Source organism: Anneissia japonica, unplaced genomic scaffold (assembly GCF_011630105.1).
Source record: "Anneissia japonica isolate Jap-2015-1 unplaced genomic scaffold, ASM1163010v1 scaffold287705_len1045735_cov187, whole genome shotgun sequence".
Lineage (NCBI taxonomy): Eukaryota > Metazoa > Echinodermata > Crinoidea > Comatulida > Comatulidae > Anneissia > Anneissia japonica.
This window is the reverse complement of record NW_022709509.1, coordinates 40,159-59,131: the sequence shown is the minus strand read 5'-3', so window position 1 is coordinate 59,131 and position 18,973 is coordinate 40,159. Positions and strand designations below refer to the sequence as shown.

Here is an 18,973-nt window from a genome sequence, read left to right as displayed (position 1 = left end):
GGGATCATTATTTTATATATGGCAACTAGATGACCTGAAATGGCACTCACAGTCTTAGGCCTAAATTTGAATATACCTTTCCTCTTTTATCTCTATTTTTTAATTTTCAAAGAAGTTTTGGGAGGGGGCCTGGCCCGGGACGGGGTGGTGGGTGGGGGGAATTAAGGGGGAAGGTTAAGTGTCAGTGATTAAGTTAGGGAGATTCAGATGGCAAAATATACTTGAGAAAAAAAATTTTTTCAAAAGAATATCCAGTGGAGATGTATGGGGGAGCAAGATTTCTGGGAGGGGGTATTTTTTGTGCTCTTATTTTCTTCCCAATGCATCATTGATCCCATTATATGATATCAGATAAAATAATATGACTATTGTATGATATATAAATGAATAACGATGATCGAATTGCAATTTTGTTTGTTAAAAACTAATTTTCGGCAGCGGCCATTTTGAAATTCAAAATGGAGGCCCTAGAAGTGAATAAAAAAACTGGCACCCATTTTTTCTTAATCAGTGAATTTTTTAGATATGTTTAGACATGTTTCCCAAGAATCTACCCAAAAAATTGACAAAGTTAAAAAATATGACATAAGACAACAGACTATTAGGGACATCTTAACTTTTTTGACTTCAAAAATTTGCTAAGCTGAGATTGGTAAATCCCGAGTGCAGCGTGCTTGTTAGACACGCGTGTCTTACAGGCCCTGTTCTGATCGGTCAATTGCAGGGCAGGGGTGGCACAAGCGGGTTAGGGGAAGGGTCTCCGTTCCCCATGGGGTGGGGAAAAAAACACAATTTGCTGGGGAGAAAAAAGTGTATTTTCTACATATTAGTAAAATCTAAATCGATTAAATAATTGAAACCCCTAAACTGTCTTGGGGGCTTCGCCTCCCCGGAACACTTTCGAGAGATTTTGAGCTACGTCGCCACGCCCCTCCCCCAACTTGGAGAGAAGACATCTCTCTTCCACTCCCTCTTCCCTTGGGCAAATTCTGGCGCCACCCCTATTGCAGGGTCACGAGTTGAAAGTCAATTCCTGTAGATCTGCATTGGTGGATCCAAAAATTCTAAATAAAGGAGGAGGGGGCCACTTGAGCCACACCATTTTTGGGACTGACTTAAGAAAATTTATGATTGTGGCACCTCCAGGTGGCCGGAAATGATACTCCCATTATATATATATTTTGTCTTTCGTAGGAGTCACCCACCTTTATTGTCACTCTTTTTTTTCACTATGTTTATTCAATTCTTTCATCGTTGATCTATATTACATTTCAAATAACATAAAGGTAACTAATATATACATGTACAGTACTTTGTCGAAATCAAAGCCTTATTTACAAAATATGTTTTTCCATGGTAAATTTTAAACAAAAAGAAAAAGAAAATAAAAAGAAGTGGAAATGCATTAAATTGTATAATAATTGAGTAGATCCAAATATAATCGATTTGTGAAACTTTTTTTTTTTGGTAATTCACAGTCAGTGTAAATGTTTTTATATATTTTAATTAATTGTTTTTATTTTAAGATTAAAATCCACTATGCACTGTATTTTTCCACATCTTTTCATCTTTGTACGATACCCAAATCATCTCTGATTCAGGCCTTACCTGTACTTTCTCTTTCAAATTAATTTCCCTTTTTTGTGTATCATTAATACTACTTTTTACATTCACAATTAAACTTAAAAATGGATATCTTAATAAATCTATAATGTTATGAGAGTTTAAAAATCTTAATATAAATTTTGATAGAAATAATAATAATTTTGTATCCAAATTTTGTTATAATTTACAATTCGTAATACAATATTATAGTATTTTCTTATATTTATGAGTTTGTTTTTACAGTTTTGATGTATATCAGTACAGAAATTCCTAACTGTCAATCAGCAAATTATGTATTCTTTTCTATTTCATTTTACCTATAACGTTGTCGATATATAAGTCACCTTTAATTCTGAACATAATGTGATGTTTAAAGGCATTACATAGATCAGTAGATCTTGATTGTTTTAATTCACACAGAATTTTTTTCTTTGTAAATGGTAAAAGCTGCAGCAGTGTAAATATAATCTACAATTACATTTTCTGTTCCAAGAACATGTTGCTTAAACGATATATCTTCTTGCCCAATACCTGTTAATGTATTCATCCAAAAGAGTTAGATAAACTTACAATTGAAAAGCACGTGGTTTTCATCTTCAACATTTTCTTTACACTTATAACATTTTTCAATATCTTTTAGGAATTCCATATATGTAATCTTTTGTTAGTAGGCAAAATCCTGTGTAAGAGCTTGTAAAAACTGGGCGAAGTTTTTGTCCTTCATTTTACATATTTTTTCCAATCAATATTATCATCAATGAAATAATCTTCCCATTGTGTTTGTATTGTTGGTGTAACAAAAACGTTTACTAAACATGCATACACATTTTCTTGTTTTAATATGTTCGAATTTTTTGTTGTTATTTATGTTACCTTCATAGTTCTGTGTTTTTGATTATATATTTCCATTGGTCTGGTATTGCCTTCATTATGCAAAGATATTCATTTTGCCAATTTAATTTGCGCCGTAATTTTAATAATAATTCGTCGGAACGTTTAGATGTATTGTTATTTACAAGATCCTAACGGACACTATATCACATATATAATCCAATGTTTGTATAACAATGACTTCTTATTTAGTTGGATTAAGTGATTACCCCACAATTGCATTTCCTCACAGGTTTGAATATCCTTTTGATTTATTTAGTTATATTTAATACAACCTTGCAATAAATTTTTATAAAACATTGACATATCATACTCAAAATTAATATTGTCTCACGCCATGTTAAAAATAACCTTTTTTGCCCATTATAATATCTTGATACAGTTTCTGTTTGGGAGGGGAAAGGACCGGCCTCTTCTTGTAAATCCGACACTGATCTGATTAATGAGCTTTCTTATCACATTTAATTATATTTTGCTGCAGATTGTGAGACAATTGATAAATAAAGCAGTGAAATATTATTAATTTCCGAAAGATTGGTTATTTTCCCAAACACAACAGGGTTTGCAGCAATGGGCAAGAAAATTAAAAACGTGAATACATCCATTGAAAAGGTAATGACGTAACGTTGGAGGACAGGGGACCAGATCTGTCGGTCTGGGAGGGGAGCAGTAGTGGTGGCTTCAGCAATTTTCCGACAGAGGATCCAATGAGGAAGAAAATTTCTCCCTCCAGAAAACCTGCTGCCTCCACAATGATTATACGTTTGTCTTATATCAGGGACGGGGGGAGTGGAGTAGGTGCGAAAGGCGACCGAAAGTGAAGCCAATCGAGGTAACACTACCCGCCAGGGGTCCGGGGGCATGGCCCACGAAAATTTGGTGTTCTAGAACCACTGAGGCGCTTTGGACGATCAATTTTCGTCTTTTTATTTTCTTCTTCCTTTTCTTTCTTTCTTTTTTTTTCTTTGCTTGCTTGCTTCCCAAAAAGCTCACCCCCTAAATCCGCCCCTGTATATTTCACTCGTAGATTCTGGTGGTGTATTTTATGAATTCTTTGAAAAAATGTCATTTATGCTCGGCTGGAACATCAAACAAGCCAAATAACTGCAGGCTGAGATGTCTTTCAGAAAACGAAGAGGTGAATATATTTGGTAACAGGTTTATTCAGAGGTAATTTATTTACTAAGCTGTCTGCCAAGTAGAAAAAGGTGTAAAAACAATGATATTTATTTCTTAATATTCAGTATTTTTTATCTAATATAATACATTTTGTAATTTTAAAATTATGTATGGATTTATTCTGAAATACAATTGAGCAATCAAATAGGTTGGCCAAGAAATAGTGTCAAAGAAGATGAAACTAAGTCGCAAATAATTATTATTATGATTACTATGAGCGTTATTATTTTTTTCAGTATATTAATTTTATATTTATTATTATTACTAATATTATTAATCAAAAGACATTTAACTATATAACTATAACACAAAATGTATTGACAAAAGACATCGAAGTTTTGGGTCCATCATGAAACCATTTTCGAGATCAAATGATTTTAAAAACTTAAAGGAAACACCAATGAGGTGCCGGGAAGTAATAAACACATCAACACTCTGTAAAGCTACGTGGTTTATTATTATCAGCTTCTCTGACTTTCCTATATACGCTACTATGGAATTGTGGATTCAGGCGATGATGTGGATTTTTCTGGAGTGTCTACCAAACTTATAACAACCTACTAATCAGAACGTTGTATTTAATTGTTAGTATTTTAGTTTCGACGAGGAGATGTACGTCTGTGTCTTAAACTGACTGATCAAGTCATCTTTGTTCAATTGAAACTCTTTTGCGAGAGGGCGCTTTTCATCGAAGATTTTTTTCGATTTTTACGATTTTTTATTCATTTATTTATTTTTTTGGTGTGTTTTTATACTAATTTCTATTTTGTTATTCATTTGTATATACTCTCTATTAGTGTGTACTGTACACAATGCTTGATATTGAATTGTTGAAAAAAAATAGTAATTTTACATTTATGTTTATAAGTGTACATATGCCTGTGTGCAAATTGATTTATATAAGGATATATCTGCTCTATAGATTATAACCATTATGATCATCTTTACAAATACTCTAATTATAAATGTATTTAAAATAGCTTTTGCATATGTAAGCATTGTATAAATACGAAAAACAACGAAAAACGGAGAATAAATGTGGGTTGCACTCACCAAAGGAAAAAAGAACTTTTCGATATGGGAATCTTCCGTTCATATGCTAGTTGTAATTTACTTAAAATAATTTTAAATATTAATTTGTAAACAAAATAATTTTATATTGATTTTTGTTCCTTTTTTCAACCTTGTAAATATAACATCTTGTTATTATCAAATGATTTTTCAGACGCTTAGTTATATAATTTTTACCTGACTATTCAGCCAGTTAATCTTGGCATCAGAAAGCCACTCTGATTTCTTACGATTTTGGCATATTGATTTTACAAAAGTTGTTGTTTACTAGAGTAAATAAATAATAGTTAAACAAAGAACTTAGAATAAAGAAGCATGCATTTCCGAGAACTATGAAGCATTTTTCTTCTAAAGATCCCTCTATATCACATGATTACCCATGCAAAGAATAATAACAATAAAAGCTTTGGTCCCATGTGATACCTATACGGATGATATTTACGGTAACATAACAATATCATTGGATATTGATTATACATTGCGTTCAGTGACGTGAATCAAATTCAATAATATTCCAGCTATGTTTGTTCTTTGCCTCTATTGCAAAAAATATATATCAGTAGGCACTGATAGGTTTGTGTTCATTCGTTATCCTGTGTACAATTCATAGGTAGCTGTAGTCACTATGGAAGAGAGCACCAAAACGATGGATGGATTCCTTGGTTCAGTCATTGAAGTGTATACTTTTCAACGTCTACCACAATTAGCTTATACTCAAGTTGACCAACAAATATCTGAAGTTACTAGATTTAAGGAGGAAACCGACCACGATTATTTGGTGGGAAGTTGTGGTGAAGGAATGAGCAGCCACAGTGATCTAGACATTATGATAGTGATGTCAACATTTCCAGTTGTTTTGTGGCCATCTCAAACAAATAAAGAACACAAAAACGGGAATTTTTTAATTGCTGAGCAGATTCCAGAGGAACCAGCGTATATGAAGCTTAGGGTAGCTGACAGATCGTGTATACATGAGAAATACAGAAGTACAATTAATAAGAATGGGTATTTTCAGTCCACCAGTTTCATTACAAGTGTTAAGTGTAGCAATAGTGGATATGTTAACGATATTCCAGATCCAGAGGGTCTTAGGCCTAATTTCAAGATACAAGGTCCCGCAATACAAGGTGCAATAAAGTTGATTCCGTGTTTAGATAATGTTTATTGCTTGAAATGTCAATCATGGCCGTCTTCTATCAGTTATAAATATTTTAACAGAAACAGACAGAACAAGTGGCCACCACAGAGGTTGTTAGACAAGATCTCACATTTAGACTGTCATGTAGTCCCCGTTGGACATCCCAGTAGCGCTTCAAAAGAGATTGAATGGAGATTGTCATTTTCCTTAGCTGAGAAAGAACTACTTCAGAGAATGAGTAAGCCGTTCTTTAACTGTATGTATGCTTTGAAATCAGTAAAACAAAAGTACATCGTATACAGTGAATCTGACAAACCAACGCCATTCTGCTCGTATTTTATAAAGACCGCTTGTTTTTGGATGTGTGAGACTTTACCAGAAAAGGATTACAGCATCATGACTTTAATTAGAAGAGTATTGGATTGGCTTATTGATAGTTACAAAAACAGAAACCTACCTCATTATTTCATTTTGGAGCAAAATTTGATTGGACATCTATCAGTGGAACGTTGTGATGACGTAATAGCCAAATTGACAGCAGTTAAGAAAAATATATGGACTATGGTATTGACAAGTGTTGACAAATATCGCATTATAAATCAAGTGGAAGACCGCGATAGTAACCTTAGGATTCCGAGAGTCAGCGGAGATGACGACTATAAAACTGTGGTGTCCATTCTTTTGAATGACCCAAAGACAACAGAATCTCTTGAACAGTATTTTTCTAATAGACGTCGTGGTGATTCTTTTTTAGTGCAAGGTGAATGGGCAGGAAAGCGTTTTCGTAACACATTTATTCACCTTGACTTGCTAATAAAACAGAGAGCTTTCTCAGAAATGCTTAGATGTCCAGAAGAAATCATAATTCCTATTGTAGACAACATTAACGAGATAGTGCCGGAGGGATATGGAGACATTTTCAAAACGCGTTTGTATAGACTTCTGGGTGATATGTACACTTATCTATTGATTTACTTACGAAAAATTGATTATCATGATTATCCAGCTATCTATCAGAATAAACCCTTACACTACTATACATTAGGTGCTGAAATGATGTACCTAGACGAATGGTCGGACAGATGCATAGGTGGTCGAGCCCATAAAGTACAATATCATTATTTAATGGGTAATTATAAAACATTGAAAGAGACTGTAGACTGGAAATCCGAATTGAGTAAACTTAAAGAAAATGACATTTTTATGAACACAATCTGTAAAATAAACATACATATAGATTCAATCATAGTAAAAAGTGCGTGGAGTATTGATGAAAATCTGCAGCAATGTCTTAAACGTACTTCTGGAGCAGTAGCAGTGCATCCAATCGTATTTATCTTTGTAATGGCCAAATTGCATCTTAGAGAGGGAGAACTAGAGAAGGCCTCCGCGATTGTGCAAGAAATGAACGGTTGCTTTAAGATTATTAGGCACCTCGCATTACGTAATACTACAACGTCAATGACCGAATTGATAGAAATTGAAATACTAGAGTTAAGAAGAATGTTATACTGTCCGAATGTATTAACACCACTTGAGAGACCTGCCCTTGTTCATGCCTTATATTCACCGACACAGTGACTGCGAATATGAATATTAAGCCTACATCTCTGTAAAGCAATATTGGAGGTCACTATGATTGTTTGTGAATGGTTTAGAGCTAACAGATTGTCATTGAATTACAAAATGTAAACCCTTAATTTACATCAACACTATACCCAATTTTTAACATGTTCAACAAAAGAAGAACACTAAAATGAGGCTAAATTCACTTTGATCATAATCATATGTGGTTAATTGACACGAAATGATCCAAATGCTGGATTCATGAACTCTACACTCATTATTCAAGAAGTACTTTTATATCATATAAGCATGCTAGTATAATCAGTAGTGTAGTCAAGAGGGGAGGATTCAGTGGCGTCGCCAAGAGGGGCCAGGCCCCCCAGATTTTGGCCTGTCCCCCACTGCCCCCCTGAGGTGGCTAATGAGGTTCATTGACATTTTTACATGTTGATGATTGCTCGAATTTAGCTCAACCAGTTCGTAGTTTTCACTTGCAGAACTATGGGCGACTTCCATTAAACCGAGAAATGTTCGCTTCGCTGTTGTTCTTCTAAAATCATTCAAAATGGATTTTTAATTTATATTATGTAGTTTTAGTTTACAGTACAGGGTAAGGCCTATACATTTTGGCAATCACAGGCATTTATACAAATTCACAGTATTCTCTACTTGTTGCAACAACGGTTATTTATGTTTCTAAAATTTAATTATAATTCGTATGAAGCTACAAAATACAAAAGTTTCATCATGGTTTATAATGAATAACTGCTATCAAACAATATGATGTTCATTTTGATTCTTTAATTCCATAAAATTTCGCTAAATTTATACATTATCATTTGAGAGCAAACGGGCTGAGTTCACATAATATAACCATTTATATAGCCATATTGTAAAATTGTTTGGATCCTCACCGGGGGGGGGGGGGGAGGGGGGGGGGGGGGGGGGTTCGTGGCTCCCTGACCCCAGCATTTGGTTCAACATAATATCACGGACCCTCACTGCACCCCCCCCCACCACAGAAATATTCTGGCTACTCCACTGAGTATAGTAATTAAAACATAAAATAAGGTAAATTTGTCCGTCACAATTCAGACAAGTACGTCTGTCACTACATAATTGCACGTCCGTCACAGTAATTTTATTATTTTTCTATTTTCATAGAGAAAATTAATACATTCAAGTTTAATTTATATTCTGCTAAAAAGCTCAAACATTAGTGTAAAATATATGGGAAGATTTTGGGTTTTTTTTAAATATTTTGAGTGCAGTTGAATCCTTCTAATCCCAGGGTACTGGGTTCAATTCCTATCACAGCAGGACTTTGCCTCATGACTTTACACAAACTATACTCCCTAAGTCTCATAAAGCTAACGATTCTTGATTCTATTTCTTCTGTTTACTAACTGTGTTTCAATATTGATCGGAACGCAATAAAACATGAAACCCGACAATTCTTACACAATGGCAGCTGTTGCTAGGTAATAATGATAATGTGGGTAAACAAAACATACATTGGCGATCGATCGTTGTTATGCACGATAAATGAATAGACGACCAACCAAAATAGCTTGATTAGCTATACAACGACGAATGCAGTTAAAATTCACAGTAATAATAATGTATATGAAAATACATAGAGATACAGTACATGGTCATTCTCTGCAATGTAAATTAACAAATAAAAATGTTTGTGTGGCTATGATACAGTAGAGATAACTCTAAATCTTTTTGCTGTAATGCTGTAAATATATTAATACAGTTCGCCCTTCAATTCAAGACCAATTCGGGACCTGAACATTTAAAGTGGCCTCGGCATTCATTCGGTGTCCAATTAGAGGGTTACCTTTGTGTAAAAGGATTATACACATCTAGATGTGTATAAGAGACAGTATATATATATAGTGGCCTTGTTTTTAAAAAATGTATTTATCGCTAAATAATAATAATAATAATCATAATAATCATAATAATGATGAAAATGGTAATAATGATGATGATGATGATAATAATAATGATAATGATAATGATAATAATAATAAATAATAATAATAATAATATATAGCGATTTTTGCCTATATAAGCCTTTGAAACCCGTATATTGTGAAAATTTGAAACTCTGTTGCGAGAGGGCGCTTTTCATCGGAGTTATTCCAAGTTTTAAGGTTTATTTATTTATTTGTGTGTGTTTGTGTTTAAAGTTCAATTTTGTTACTTATTTGGATTTTACTCTATTAGAGTGTACTGTACACAATGTTTGATAGTGAATTGTTGAAAAAAATATAGTAATTTTTATTCATTTTTATAAGTGTACATTTGCCTATGTGCAAATTGATTTATATAAAGATAATATATATCTGCTGTATAGATTGTAATCATTGTGATCATCTTTATCAATACTGTAATTATAAATCTATTTGAAATAGCTTTTGCATATGTAAGCATTGTATAAATACGAAAAACAACGGGAAAAAGGGAGAATAAAGGTGGGTGCACTCACGAAAGGAAAAAAAAATACACTTTCCGATATGGGAACCATACGTTGATATGCGAGTTGAAATTTACTTAACATTTAAATTTTAAATACTAATTTATAAAACAAAATAATTTATATTGACATATTGTTCCTTTTTTCAACCTTGTAAGTATAACATCTTTTTAATGCTTTTTCAGACGCTTAGTTATATACTAGAATGCAATTTTTACCTGACTGTTTAGCAAGGTATAATCTTGGCATCAGAAAACCACTCTGTGATTTCTTACGCTTTTGGTGTATTGTTTTTACAAAAGTTGTTGTTTACTAGAATAAATAAATAATATTTAAACAAAGAACTGAGAATGGAGAAGCGTTCATTTCCGGGGACCTATGAAGCAATTTTCTTCTAAAGATCCCTCTATATCACATGATTACCCATGCAAAAAAATAATAACAATAAAAGCTTTGGTCTCATGTGATACCTATTACGGATGTTATTTGCGGTAACATAACAATACTGTTGGATTGATTATACACTGTGTTCAGTGACGTGAATCAAATTGTATAAATACTTCAGGCATGTTTGTTCTTTCCTCTGTATTGCAGTAGGTGCACTGATAGGTTTGTATTCGTTTGTTATCCTGTGTACAATATTATTAGACACCTGTTTAGTCACCATGGAAGAGAACACCATAACGATGGACGAATTCCTTAGTTCAGTCATTGGAATATTTACAAGTGAACGCCTACCTCAAATAGCTTATACCCAAGTTGACCAACACATAAGTAAAGTTACTAGATATAAGGAGCAAACGCAACACAATTATATGGTGGGAAGTTCTGCTGAAGGAATGAACAACAACAGTGATATTGACGTTATGGTGGTGATGTCAATATTCCCAGTTGTTTTGTGGCCATCTCAAACAAAAGGAGAAAATAAAAACGGGAATTTTGTATTTGCTGAGCAGAATCCAGTGGAACCAGCGTATCTGAAGCTCAGGGTAGTTGACCAATCGTGTACACATGAGAAATACAGAAGTACAATTGATAAGAATGGGTATTTTCAGTCCACCAGTTTCATTACAAGTGTTAAGTGTAGCAATAGTGGATATATTAGCGATAGCCCAAATCCAGAGGGTCTTAGGCCTAATTTCAAGATACAAGGTCCCTCGATACAAGGTGCAGTAAAGTTGATGAAGAGTTTAGATAATGTCTATTGCTTGAAATGTCAATCATGGCCGTCGTCTATCAGTTGTGAATATTTCAATAGAGAGAGACAGAACAAGTGGCCACCACAGAAGTTGTTAGATAAGATCTCACATTTAGATTGTCATGTAGTCCCCGTTGGACATCCCAGTAGCGCTTCGAAAGACATTGAATGGAGATTGTCATTTTCCTTAGCTGAGAAAGAACTAATTCAGAGAATGAGTAAGCAGTTCTTTAACTGTATGTACGCTTTGAAATCAGTAAAACAAAAGTACATCGTATACAGTGAATCTGACAAACCAACGCCATTCTGCTCATATTTTATAAAGACTGCTTGTTTTTATATGTATGAGACTTTACCAAACCAAGATTACAGCATCATGACTTTAATTAGAAGAGTATTGGATTGGCTTATTGATAGTTACAAAAACAGAAACCTACCTCATTATTTCATTTCGGAGCAAAATTTGATTGGGCATCTATCAGTGGAACGTTGTGATGACGTAATAGCCAAATTGACAACAGTTAAGAGAAATATATGGACTATGGTGCTGACAAGTGTTGATGATAAATATCTCATTATAAATCAAGTGGTAGGCCTATGTAATAACCTTAAGATTCCGGGAGTCAGTGGAGATGACGACTATAAAAATGTGGTGTCCATTCTATTGAATAACCCAAAGACAACAGAGTTTCTTGACCAGTGTATTTCTAAAAGACGCCTTAGTGATTACATTTTAAAGCAAAATGCATGGGCAGAAACACGTTTTCATAGCACATTTATTCACCTTGACTTACTTATAAAACAGAGGGCTTTCTCAGAAATGCTTAGATGTCCAGAAGAAAAAATAATTCCTATTGTAGAAGATATTGACGAGATAGTGCCAGAGGGATATGGAGATATTTTCAAAACGCGTTTGTATAGACTTCTTGGTGATATGTACACCTATATATTGATTTACTTACGAAAAATTGGTTTTCATGATTATCCGACTTCTTACCAGAATAAACCCTTACAGTACTATACATTAGGTGCTAAAATGATGTACCTACACGAATGGTCGGACAGATGCATAGGTGGTCGAGCTCTAAAAGTACAATACCATTATTTAATGGGTAATTATAAGACATTGGAAAAGACTGTAGACTGGAAACCCGTATTGTGTAAACTTAAAGAAAATGAATTTTTAATGCACACAATTTGTAAAATAAACATAGATATAGAATCAATAATAGTACAAAGTGCTTGGGATATTGATAAAAAGCTGCAGCAATGTTTCGAACATACTTTTGGAGCAGTAGCAGTGCATCCAATCGTATTTATCTTTTATGTAATGGCCAAAGTTCATCTTAGAGAGGGAGAACTAGAGAAGGCCTCCGCGATTGTGCAAGAAATGAACGGTTGCCTTAAGAATATTACGCACCCCGTATTACTTGATACAACAACGTCAATGATTGAATTGATAGAAATTGAAATACTAGAGTTAAGGAGAATGTTATACTGTTCGAATGTATTAACACCACTTGAGAGACCCGCCCTTGTTCATACCTTATATTCACCAACACAGTGACTGCGAATATGAATATTACGCTTACATCTCTGTTAAGCAATATTGGATGTCACTATTATTGTTGATATGTGAATGGTTTAGATCTGATAGATTGTCATTGAATTACGAAAGTACACAAAGATTCTATAGAAACAAGTAAGCATAATACGTAAAATTAAAACCAAAGTTTCTAAATCATAGCTGTAATACGTACAGTTAAGGATTGTGTATCTTCAGTGTTCTTATAATTTGTATTGCTCATTTGTAGGCTTATTCAATTTTTAACATCATACATTTATTATATGATTTATAGTAATTCTGTTATTCATAAGTAATAATCCACGTGGTAGTTGGAACTACGTATACTGGTATCGAAGGTCAATCCTCATAAACATTTTAACACACACATTGTGTATGTCGATTGCCCTTCGATACGGGAATAAGCAGTTGAAACTACGAACTGGCTTATTTTACAAGGTTAGACTAAAGACATACATAGTGTAACAGTAGTCAGCGATTTTTTTCTTTAAAGTGTCACCAGCGATGAGAGGTGAATTATGCCAGAAGTTGATGGGAAATTATGCAACATTATGCCAAAATTAAGAAAACTGATAATAATAGATTAATTTTTTGATAAACAGATCCAAAACAGATATAGGTGAGAGAGGGGAATACTATCTTATAATTTCTTCCAATAAACAAGTCCTCCTCCTGTAAAACATCTTAATCAAAAGTTAAATTACTGACAACAACAAAAAAGAAGAAAAAGAAAAAATCAACTGTTATAACCCCAACAATTTTAGTTTATTGACAACCTCATCCCATGGTTAAGGCTGAGCTAAAAAAAACTAAATTGTTATGGCTCTAGCCTCGAGGTGGCCAGAAAGATGGCACTATTGTGGACATGAATGTGCATGCATTTTTTTCCCGATATTATTTTAAATTTTTCAAAATAGAGGGGATGATATAACTCGCTTGTCTAAAAAGCATAAACTGAAAGCTCATTTAAACATACAATATAAGCGATATTGGTCGCGAATCATGCCTCGAGTTGCTTATTGGGTCATAGGTTAAAAGGTTTCCCAACGCTGCATTAAAACACTTATTATGAACGGTTGTCTTATAAACTATGATTTCTGTATCAACAAGTAAATTACAATGGCCTGATCAACATGCCTAAAATTGCAAGTTATAATCCACTATTGTCAATACTATAAAGGTTATTGACGAAACACCGATGGAACAAAAAGAACTTGTAGAATCGTGTCGCCGAATTCCGTCTCGCTGTGTTTTGTTCAATTCACTGTGTCGTTACTTCAAAAGCCTTTGTATTTAATTCATAAATTTTGTTTAAGGCTTAACCACCACCTATATTTATAATCTTTCTTAAGTAAAACTATTAGTACAGTGTAGTGCTATTATGACAACAGTAGTACATTTTTTTTAATATGCTGCATGGAAAGGTTTATGATTAGCAATGACATGCATTACGAACGTATAGTCAATAAAGACCCCAAGCAAAGGAAAAATTAAGGAGAGGAGAGGCGTTATTTATTCCAAATAATTTTTTTAAAGTTTCCTTCATTAACTTGTGTTTTATTTATACCAGTTATTAAAATGTTTTGCTATTTTCATTGTATGTGTATAATTTTATAACAATAGTATAATTAATTATGGAATTAAACATAATACTAAACAATTTCTTTCTACCATGTCAAAGGCTTTCTTAAAGTCAAGGCAAATGATAGCTCCCTCAGTATTATACTGATTGCTATACTCAATTAAGTCACTAATTAGTCTTCATTGTCACCCATATGCCTGCTTTTTATGAAGCCTTTTTGATCGCTGTCGACAAGTTGACCTATAACGGTTTGCAATCTGTTTGAAGGAGAGAAGCAAGTATTTTATAGCCTGTGTTTAGTAAACTAATTAGACGCCAATTATAGGATATCTTGATCCCTCCTTTTTATATAATAAAGTAATTATGCCCTTCTTCTGTGTACGAGATAACTCACCACATTCATATGTTTCATTAATTACCTGACATACAATTGGTTCTATTTCTTTCAAAAATTGTCTAAAAAAATTTTTTTTTTTTAAATGTAAAAAAAATAAATAAATTAAATTCTACATTTAGACCATCAGGCCCCGGAGACTTATTTTGTTTTTTATATTAAAAATTGCATGTTTACATTCTTCCATTGACACTTTAAACCAAGCATCACATTTTGTTCTTCATTAAGAATTGGTAAGTCTATGTCAATGAGGTAATTGTCAATTGTATCTTGTATATTCTTACAGGTGTATAATTCTTTGTAAAATTTTACTTTTTCAATTATTATTTCTTTAATTTCCGTAGTTATACTACCATTTCTTAAAACTTTTTTATGCGTTTCTTCATTGCTTTTTCTTTTTCGAGGCCAAGAAAATATCTTGTGTTTTTCTCTCCCTTTTCTAACGTTTGTGTAGATAAGCTCAAGTTCTTCTTGCATTTCTTTCTAATTTTAATGAGATTTCGTTTGTCTACAAAGTTATTTATATTATCATTAAGTACTTGTTTGTGTGTTTTTGCTTTACTTTTTTTTAAATTTTCCATAATTTATACAAAATTCTCTAATTTATATTTTACATAGATTCCATATTTCTCTCCAGGCCAACGATTTTTTGTTTTGTGCTGAGTCATTAATAATTTGTCTTATGTGTTCAGTAAACGTTTCATCATCAGTTAGATTAGAATTAAACTTCCACACCCCTGGTCCCTTTGAGTCTGTTATAACTAGTTTTAACTAGTTTTAACTAGTTTTAACTAGTTTGTTATAACTAGTTTTAACTAGTTTTAACTAGTTTTAACTAGTTTGTTATAACTAGTTTTAAGGAGCATTTTGATTGACACTCTGGAGAGGTACATTGTACAAAGGGCACCTCTAGATGCCCGGGCATAGCTCATTCATACTTTAAAAAAAACAAACTGATTTTAATTGCAAGTAATTAGAGCAAGCTGGACCCGATACGTTTGTGTGGTGATGACAGTTCTGTTTTATTCCTCTATGGCTTGGCCGACTTTAAACCCATATTGTAATTTTCTCTTTATGTCTATAAATTTTAAAGAGATAATTAATTCTTAAATATTTTAGGGCTTTTTGTATATTTTTATATCTTTTCTATTGTGTACAATATTCATGTTAACGTTTTCTCATCTTTTAGGGTCAGCTGACTCTTTTGAGTTACAGTAATTTATACTTTAGCTGTCCCTGACTATCGTTTTGAGTTTTGTTGTTGTGTATTTTGGATATTTATATGGTCGAATAAATAAATGAGAAATGGGAAAAGTAATATAAGAAAAAAAATATGGTACGTCCGGCTATAGCCGGTGCGGTTCCTACGATCCTGTGTAACATCATAGAGAAAATAGAACAGTTCTATAGAACAGTTCTATTTTTGTACGGCTAGAAACAAGTAAGTGCATATAACATAAATCAAGGTAGCCGTTAACACTGTTAAATCATATATAAATCATCAAAGAAAGGTAAATACAGTGATATATGATTTAACAGTGTTAACGGCTACCTTCATTTATGTTATATGCACTTATTATATATGATTTAACAGATAACCACTCAACGGTGTTTATGGCTCATCTATTTTACTTGTATTTTGTTTATAAAAAAAGTTTGAATTTGTAAGAAGTTAATTTGAGTTATTGCTAGTTCATTCTATTGTGCTCCATGCACGTTTACTCTGCATGACAATGCTAGAGGAAAAGGAGTTACCTGACATAATAAATAATAGGCCTGGGTACAATAGAAAAGGTAGATCAATTCCTGCATTTAATGTGAAATATGCTTAAACCAGATTATTATAATAATTATAATCTATGACCTTGTAGGTGCTCTTCTTTTTCCACATTTTCCATAATTCTAATATCTAATAAAAGTGATTGTAATATTATACAATTTTAAATTAATTTACGTTGTTATATTTGAATCCCATTGGCACATCATGACTATATATGGGCATACAACCGTTTTTGTCAAGGAAAATGTGATAATCTGGACAGTGGTTTATAGTACCGGGTACTCTTTTTATAGTTTGTCTCTCACTGCCTATTACGTCCAACTTATCCATTTAAACCCCATGTTATGAAAAATTTGAATGTTAAATAACATACAAATTATTAAGAATATCCAGATTTTTTATACCATAATATGATTTCAACAAACCAAAATCAATCCATTCCTGTGACTGGAAGTGTTTCTCTATTTCTTTTTTGCTTTAACATTGTGGGTAAACAGTAATTTCTCATTCAAGTTGATACATTTTATGCCACTTGTAAATGAGAAAATATATTTAAAAATGAGTTTATCTATTTTTTCCATGTGACAATTCATCTTAAATTGTAGATTGGTAGTTAAGTTGCTTGCCTTGCCTTCCAAACCCAGGTTAAATTGACATTTTTATTTTGCACTCCCCATCACATGAAATTGGTAATAAAATAGGTCGGAAAAAATATGCCAATTTTTAATACTCCGATCGGAGGTCGACAGTCTCTGCAATATTTTAACACCTAGACCTTAAACTACGACTTTCTTAGAACGCTAGACTTTACAGGGTCTTCTACAGATCATAAATTTGTTAATTTTTTGTTTCTACTAAATCAATATGTTGTTTGTGAAAAATTGGTATTACCATGGAACAGTGAAATTTCACCGTTCCCTGGTATTACTGACTGTTTCCTCCAAAACTGCTCATGCATGTCCATGCGCATGCCCAGAACGATCAATCTGGGATTTTCCCATAGATTTATTATAACTATATGAATTTTTCACACAAAGTGACTCACACCAAAAATACGCAGGCCATGTATGATGAGCGTACAGGTACATTATTTTCAAGAGGACCATTCCACTAAATTTATGATGATCCATTCATTACATTTTTTGTAATCTTGTTAACATAGAGACAGACGACGGTGGATATGTTGGATTTAATTATAATTCGTTCCAAAGGTAACAGGTGAGACTGATTACGGACGTTATTGGTGGAAACACAATAATACCATATGATTGATTATACAATGCGTTAAGTGATATGAACCAAATTGTATAGATATACAAGCCATGTTTGTACTTTGCATATCTGTTAGGCCAACAATCAAATAAGTCCGTGTTTATTCGTTGTCTTATGCACACTAGTTAAGGAGCTGCAATAACCATGGGAGAGAACACCAAAATGATGGATGAACTCGTTTGTGCAATCATTGAAGTGTATACAAGTGAAAGTTTAGCTCAAATAGCTTATTCTCGAGTTAACCAACACATAACTGAAAACATTAAATTAGGAGAGCAAAAGGTACACATTTATCATGTGGGAAGTTGTAATGAAGGAATGAATAACCCTGGTGATCTTGACCATATGCAAATGTTGTCAACTTTTCCTGTTGTGTTGTGGCCATCTGAAACAAAAGAAAAGCAAAACGGCAGTTACGTGATTGCTGAGCAGAATCCAGAGGAACCAGCGTTTCTGAAACTTAGGGCAGTTGACAGATCTTGTATACACGAGGATTTTAGAAATGCAATTGATAAAAATGGGTATTTGAGATCCACCAGCTTCATTACAAGTATGAAGTTTAGCGATAATGAACTTATTAGCGATATAACAGATATGGACCTTAGTAATTTCAAGATACAAGGTCCCGCACTACAAGGTGCAGGGAACTTTAATATGTTGAGTTATGATAAGGTCTACTGCTTGAAATGTCAATCATGGCCGTCGTCTATCTCTTGTGAATATTTTTATAGAAAGAGACTAAACAAGTGGCCATCTCAAAAGTTGTTAAACAAGATCTTGCATCTAGATTGTCTTGTAGTCGCCGTTGGACCTCCGAGTAGCGCTTCAAAAGACATTGAATGGAGATTGTCGTTTTCCTTAGCTGAGAAAGAACTCATTCAGAGAATGCGTAAGCCGTTCATTAACTGCATGTATGCTTTGAAATCAGTAAAAAAAAAGCACATCGTATACAGTGATTCTGACAAACCAACGCCATTTTGCTCGTATTTCATAAAAACCGCTTGTTTGTGGATGTGTGAAACTTTACTAAACCAAGATTACAGCATCATGAATCTAATTAGTAGAGTCCTGGATTGGCTTATTGATAGTTACAAAAACAGAAGCTTGCCTCATTATTTTATTCCAGAGCAAAATTTGATTGGTCATCTATCAGTGAAACGTTGTGATGACGTGAGAGCTAAATTGACAGCAGTTAAGAGAGATATCTGGACTATGGTGATGACA

The 18,973-nt window shown here is 33.3% G+C and overlaps 2 protein-coding genes across 2 annotated transcripts; both read left to right on the top strand.

Annotated features, from left to right (window-relative positions):
- The first annotated feature begins 5,303 nt into the window (after positions 1-5,303).
- LOC117106734 lies at positions 5,304-7,760 on the top strand. Its single transcript, XM_033248155.1, has one exon. It carries the CDS (start codon positions 5,372-5,374, stop codon positions 7,463-7,465), a length of 2,094 nt encoding a protein of 697 aa, XP_033104046.1. The 5' UTR covers positions 5,304-5,371; the 3' UTR covers positions 7,466-7,760.
- A 2,775-nt stretch (positions 7,761-10,535) lies between these two features.
- Positions 10,536-14,130, top strand: LOC117106736. Its single transcript, XM_033248160.1, has one exon. The coding sequence runs from the start codon at positions 10,604-10,606 to the stop codon at positions 12,701-12,703; it is 2,100 nt and encodes a 699-aa protein (XP_033104051.1). The 5' UTR covers positions 10,536-10,603; the 3' UTR covers positions 12,704-14,130.
- The last annotated feature ends 4,843 nt before the right edge of the window (positions 14,131-18,973 follow it).

Excerpts from the sequence above, each read along its gene's own strand:
- LOC117106734 (XM_033248155.1), top strand. The coding sequence starts at position 5,372 with ATGGAAGAGAGCACCAAAACGATGGATGGATTCCTTGGTTCAGTCATT.
- LOC117106736 (XM_033248160.1), top strand. The coding sequence starts at position 10,604 with ATGGAAGAGAACACCATAACGATGGACGAATTCCTTAGTTCAGTCATT.